Raw genomic sequence first — 7,043 nt, forward strand, 5'->3', positions numbered from 1 at the left:
GTAGTTTATAAGAGTTGAAAATGGCAAAAGTAAAATATTCTTTCATAAACAATATAAGGGAATTTTCATTTTAAATTATTGCACAATTATAGCATTCCAAGATTTAAAACGTGATTTTTTATCATTTTTTTAGCACAGGGGTGATTTATAAGGGTTGAAAAGTGTTATGAGATATAAATTCTTTCATAAGCAATGAGGGAATTTTTATTTTAAATAATTGCACCGTTAAAGCAATTCAAGCTTTTAAAAAGTAATTTTTTATCATTTTAGTCAATACAGGGTTGGTTTTTAGGGGTTGAAAAGGAAGTTTTTTTTATTAGCTATAATAATCATTCCAAATCTTTAAAAAATAATTTTTTATCATTTTTTGCATAGGGGTAGTTTTTAAGGGTTAAATAAAGGGTCGAAAAGATAAAATATATCATAAAACATGTTCGAGAACATGGAACATTATTTAATATTTGTGCTTGAACAAGATTTTTCTCAATAAAATGCTTAAATCTTACCTTTTTAAATTTTTTTCACTTAGGGGTAGTTTTTACCCCTAAAAACAAAAAGCGTATGTCTCTTTTGAACTTGAGTCTAAGATGAGCCTTATTCTAAATTTTCATGCAAATCTAGGTATGCAGTTTCAAAGAATTCGGAGGTTACAGCTGATTTTCAGCTTCAAAGACTGTACTATTGTACTCACATTGAGAATACTGTTTCAAAATCTTTAAAAATGCTGGGATTTGTTCATCGTACTGGAATTGTCTTCTCAGTTCATAGTCTCAAAATATTATATTGTTCTTTAGTCAGATCCATTTTAGAATATTGTTGTATTATCTGGTGTCTGAAGTGTAATACTCATATTAATTTGATTGAAAATCTTCAAAACAGATTTTTAAGACGTTGTGCATTTAAATGGGTTACCAAAGAGAATATTAAAATTATTGCCAAATTCTTAGCCATCTCAATTTAATTTCATTGGAACCTAGGCGTTTACATATTGATTTGATTTTTCTAAATAAAATACTCACGGGACACATTCAATCGTCAGCAGCTTTTAAATTTAGTGAATTTTAATGTTACTGAGAGAAGAAATAGAAACTCAGAAATTTTTCATATTCCATTTTCCCATTCTAACTATGGACAGAATGAACCAATTACTAGAATTATGTGTAATGTTAATTTAGCGAACAGTAAATTAGATCTATTTAATTACTCCTGTTCACCATTCAAGAAATCTCTAAAAAATTTCAAGTAAGTTAAGTAATTCTTAAATGTCATTGTCATCTGCTTTATATTTGTTTTTATTGTAAGTCGTGTTATATTTGCATTAATTATATTACTAATTTTAAGTAGCATACACATTTTACTGTGTATGTTTTTGCTTTAAAAAGGGCTTGTCCCGTGTATCAATTAATAATAAAAAATGTACTTGTTCGCAATAGTTCGCCTTCGTTCGTCAAATGCAAACGCACCTTAATAGACTCAAACTCAATGGCAAACCGACAGCATAATAGTTGAGAAATACGTTAATTTCTTAACTGACATTTTTTATAAAAATGTACAGTTTTCATAATTTTGAAATATAAAAAGATTGGACATTTTTGGAAACCACAAAGCTTATGAAATATTCGTTAGAAATACGGTATAGTTTGTTACGGTGTACAATTTAATTTTTCGTAATTTAGTTGCACCAAATTGATCACAATGAAAGGAATATCAGGAAATAAGGATAAATATTGTTTAAGACAGGTTTAAGCAATGAAAAAAACAAAAAAAATGAAATAAAATAAAAAATTGGTATTAATTGATTAATTATTGATATTAATCATACTAATAAATATATTCATAAGTCTATATTAAAATTCTATATGTGTTTATTCTTGTTTTATACAGGGCATCTCGTTACTAATTGGCCAAAAATCATCAATACAATCTAATTGTAAGTTAAAAATTAAGGGGCATTGTAGTATAATTAGATATATTTTTGCGAAATTTCAGCTCTATTAAATATTTTTTCTTTTAGATCAACTTACCTCTTTTGAAATATCAACGTATCATGAGAATAACGTTATGGTCTAAATAATAAGAACTAGTCAACGTAGTTATAAATTTAACAAAAAGGTGACGACAGTCAAACTACTAAAAAATTGTGAAGTAATTTATTAGATATGCCTTCTTCTACTACCTCCTTTAATTTCCATCATGGAATATATTGATGATGTTTAACCGATTAGTAACTGCACACCCTGTGGATAAAAACGTGGATTTCCCACTAAAAAAGTTGTAATTTATTTTTTGTTAACATATTTTAGAAAGGCCATACCTTGTTTGCCAAGATTACAGCGGTTATAATATATCCGTCAGTAGATTAGCTACTGTTTTATTAAGTGACTTGATCGACAATATCAAAGACATAAGTAACAACATTCTGTACGTTCTAGCGATATAATTGTCCCTTCCGGTTATATCCTATGAATTACTATGCATGTTGTATTTGTAAAAATTTGTATTCATCAAAATCAGTGAATAATTATATCGAAGACATTCTAATTAAAAGGAAGAAAATAAAGTACATTTTCTTTGAACCTAGACGTACACTTTAATTTAGTTTTTAAGCAATAAAATTAAGTAAACAATTTTCAAATTATCTGGTAAAATAATTACTAATCTACAGGTTGTTCATTTAAGCCAGGACGAGCTGTATCTATATGAGAAATATATTTGTATTAATATTTTTAATGAAAGAAAAATCACAATAAAACATCTTTATTTTCCAATTGTTTATACAGCGCGATTACACAGTCTTATTGAGAAAGCGAGTTTTTAAACATAATAGTGCACCAAGCCCTGTATTTTCTTCTAGAGAGCATTTCACTGAATCTACTAACAACAACTAAGTAGAAGAAAATACAGTTTTTTTAACGTCTAACCTAGGCTACTGTTAAAGTATACCCTATGTACAAAAATTAATCTAGTCTACATTAGTTGGGGATATATACAATTTTCACAGAAAACAAATTAATTACAAGACGTCGAGTTAAATCTTATAATTAGTAGTAAGGAGGGGTCTAGTCAGTTTCTACGGAAGGGTTAACTCTGCCATTCAACTTTTCCAAACCACCTTGAGACCTACAAAACATGCAAAAATTAGAAAAACTTCGCTTGCCCCCAGCAATATATCTTTTGCTATTAACATTTGTTTGTCCCCCTAATAGCGCTAATTTCATAAGCGAAACGTGAATCAAGTACTTCAGTCGTTATTGCGTGTCTTCGGAAAGAATAGACTTTAATACTGATTTTTTTTTAAGTAACAGTGATTAAAATGTTGAATGCTGCTCCACGTAACACCGCGTCTAATTTTAGACCTCACCCTGTACACGTTCAATGCCACGTCTAGCCGGACTTTTAATTATGTTGATAGCTTTTATATGGCCTTAGGGATATATGGTTATAAACGTTAAACGTTCGAACCACAAAAAGGCCATCCTTGATTTGCTAGGTGATTCAACTCGCATCCGAGATCTCTAGGAAAAACACTGACCGGCGTGACGGCTGTTGAGCTATAACGTCGGCTTTAGTTCCTCGAGATAACACGGAGAGTTTATATAAAACAAAACCGCATTCGATGTCGGTTTTTTCCTCATTTCCGCCTGTTAAAATAAAGAAAACTGTAGTGATTCAATTTATTATTACATACGAATGCATTAAACTTGAAATGGAAGGCTTAGACTAGATTTGGCTGAAAAGTCAGACAAAAATGAAATCCAAAAATTTGTGGTCACTTAAAAATCGAAAAAAATTGCAAGAATTAAAGATGAACGAAAATTTTTAATACCTATATGGCAGAAATAAAAGAACACGTGTTGCTGACAATGAGATACAAACACAATATACCTTTTTATTGGAACACTATATAATTTTATAGTCTGTACAGAACTTTTTCGTCGGATTAAAGTAGTATGAAGTTTGATCCGTCTATCTCTAATAATAAAGGAGTTACAGACAAAACAGTGTGCGAAAAAAATGTGTTAGGTGTCTGTATGTATAAAAAAAATGTTACAATTACTATTCTTGCACATTTTCATATCTTATAAAGTGTAACAAAGACAATGGGACAGGGGTAATTTTCACAGGACCACTTTATACAGGCTGTTGCAAATTCGCTTCTCACTACAGGCATCTCGAAAACGGTAAGAATAAGTTGCATTATCAGTTGTATTATCATCAACATTATGCCACTAAAAAATAATCAAGGCTAACACGATTAGTTTTCGAGATATTTGAAAAAACCGCAATTTTGGAAATCCAATTTTGTTTCATTTCAGCCTTGTTTGAGGTGATATTGAAAAAAAGAGCACTGGCATGGCAACTTTTTGACCTCTATCGCATGGCATAATCAAGTTTTATATGTAACGTTTCGTCTCTCCCGAACCATCATCAACTTCATTTTTGAAGCAAATGACATGGGAAATATTGGGCGTTACAAAAAAGTGTTTTTTTTTCGGAAAAAGTGAACTTTTTTTACTTTAACCACAAAAACCCTAAAAATTTAAGTTAAATTTAATAATAAAATTAATGCTATCTTGAATTTTTCTTAAAATCTAGGATATAAGGGATTCTAGCCACCGTTTGTCCATATACGAGTAAATAATAATTACATATGGAAAAAATTACTTTTAGATGTTATTTTAATAAAAAAAAAACATCTGACAATTTTCGTTTGTAGAAAAATCTGATAAATATTCTAAATATGTTGACCAAAAGCAAATTGCTCTAAAATCAAAAGCATCAAACGTGAAATTTGAATATCTTTCTTTAAGTAAATTTGCAAAAAAATGTTTATTTTTCTGAACACGGTTTTTTAGTTTGCTTTTATGTTGCAATTTGGTGAAAAACACTAAAATGTTATTCTTTTAGTTACATTAGAAAACAATTTTTTTTATCTTCATTATTTACTCATGAAAAATTAAGGTTTTGTTTCTTTTTGTTGTTTTAAATAAAAAATTACATTTATTTTTTTTGCTACTTTTTCGAATATTTCCAATTATTTGTTTCGAAAAATAAATATGGAGTTTCTACGAAATATTAAATCTCTATATGGAACTTTAAAAAAAAAACAGTTTTTTTGTAGTTTCAATAAAGCGATTTATAAAAAAAAGAACCACTGTTATTGTGTTCTGTACCAGACTATACCAGAGCTATATTTTTAAAAATTGAACCCTTTATGTTTTTACTTATTTGAATAGAGTTTACAATAGTCTAATAAAATATTGTCGACAGCATGCTCTCAATATGAGGGAGAAAAGTCAGTTTTTTATATCTTTAAATTGTATACACTTATTTAATATAGTATTATTTAGGTGTAGTATCACATTTATAATATAATTACTCAAAAGGCAAAGTTTTCTTTGTAAAACTCAGAACATTGCACATATATTTAACGGAAATTTGCTTTTTTAAATTTTTGCTTTGAAATCGCAAAATAACATCTTAGAACTTTGATCAATAGTATTTTCTTCTACGTACAAAAATTTTGTTACACTTTTTTAAGTTATAATATATAAAATCATTAAAAATTGACAGTAAATTTATTACGTTGGGCCATATAGTCCAAATAGAAATAAAAATGGTACCCATTTCTATGTAAAACTGTGTGCCAATGCTTTTGGATTTCTCCATTCTGGTTATTTTTCTAAAATTTATTGTTTCGCCTTTTCCAAAACAGATCTTTCACATCCCAGAAAATAATAAACAGAACGTTTCCTTTCTTAAAATTTTGTCCACCAACAAAAACTATAGGTAGGTATGCCAAATAAATTAAAATCTTCCGAAAAGCTATTAGCAAACAAAAGGAAACTATCGACTAAAATCCATGCACTCTAACCACCGTATTGTACCGATTTGCCTGCTATTGATTTTTTTATTCGAGGCGTCGCCGTCGTACCAAACACTTTATTAGATCTGTTACGGAAAGCGTGCAAGTAACAGCGTGACAGCATCTAATTTGTCACCGGTTAAATTTCGGCATCATTACGCAACTTTTCTGCGGTCCATTCCGGAGAAAGTGAAAGCGAAATTCCCGCACTTGCGGCGCATCTCTCTAAAATTATTCCTAGCGATAAGACAACTAATCCAGCGAGCATGACGGTATCAGTCTGACGGCAGAAAAATCTCGGCTGGTCGTAACTTTCTGCCCTTGAGTGTGAAAGTTGCGACCCAGCCTTCCATCATCTGTCACTTGTTTCGGATGGAGTGGATCTCGGATTAAGGGGCCTACGTTAGAGAAATCGACTGTCAAAGACACTAAATAATGCTACACTTCTGAGATCAGTTATGGTTAGGTAAAGTAGACTGCTTGTGTTGGTCACCATGCTTATTCTGCACTTAAACTAAAATCTGTACCATCTTTGCAGCTTGGAATCATAAGGTCTTCAAATTTTTTATAGTTTTCTTTTTGTAATCATAGAGAAAACTAATTTTATTTTTGTGACATTATATTAATGCAGTTTTAATGTCATTAGCATTTATTTTGCTGAAATTCTAGCTTTATTTTTACCGTAGCCTACTTAAGTCGACCTTTGCTTCACTTTTCGCTCTTCCGTTTCGATAGCATTCCAGTTGCTATTAGTTTTACTTTCTGAATACGTGCTGTGCGTGATGGAAGCATTAAAACTTGAACGACTTCATGATATTTTTAGCAAATCTCTATAAAACAAACGAGTACAATTGCCACAACATTTATAACAGTAGTTCTATAGTAGACCAAGCAAATTAAATTTTTACTCGAAAAAAGTCCTATCCGCTAGATTATTGTAAAATTGTCTAAATGAACATAATACAAGACATCTCTCGTCTCGTGAGTCAAAAACTTTTATTAGCTAACTTTTCTATTTAAACAAATAAGTGAGGAAAACAGTTTTTTCACTTTGCAGGGAAAACCATCAATTTTAGCGAAAAGTGACTCCCAGACAGCTTATAGGGAGTAAAATTATTTACAAAATGATACTGCTTAAATTAAAATCGGTTAATAAACAAAAAAGTTATTGCAAAAA

The 7,043-nt window shown here is 30.0% G+C and overlaps 1 protein-coding gene across 1 annotated transcript in view; it reads right to left on the bottom strand.

Annotated features, from left to right (window-relative positions):
• Window positions 1-2,741: 2,741 nt before the first annotated feature.
• Window positions 2,742-7,043, bottom strand: part of LOC108906501 (arp2/3 complex-activating protein rickA) — a 12,065-nt gene continuing 7,763 nt past the window's right edge. The window contains exon 2 of the mRNA XM_018709781.1: window positions 2,742-3,120. Coding sequence (XP_018565297.1) covers window positions 3,060-3,120 — 61 coding nt within the window. The 3' untranslated portion in view covers window positions 2,742-3,059. The remainder of the gene's footprint in view (window positions 3,121-7,043) is intronic.

Source organism: Anoplophora glabripennis, unplaced genomic scaffold (genome assembly GCF_000390285.2).
Source record: "Anoplophora glabripennis isolate ALB-LARVAE unplaced genomic scaffold, Agla_2.0 scaffold250, whole genome shotgun sequence".
NCBI lineage: Eukaryota > Metazoa > Arthropoda > Insecta > Coleoptera > Cerambycidae > Anoplophora > Anoplophora glabripennis.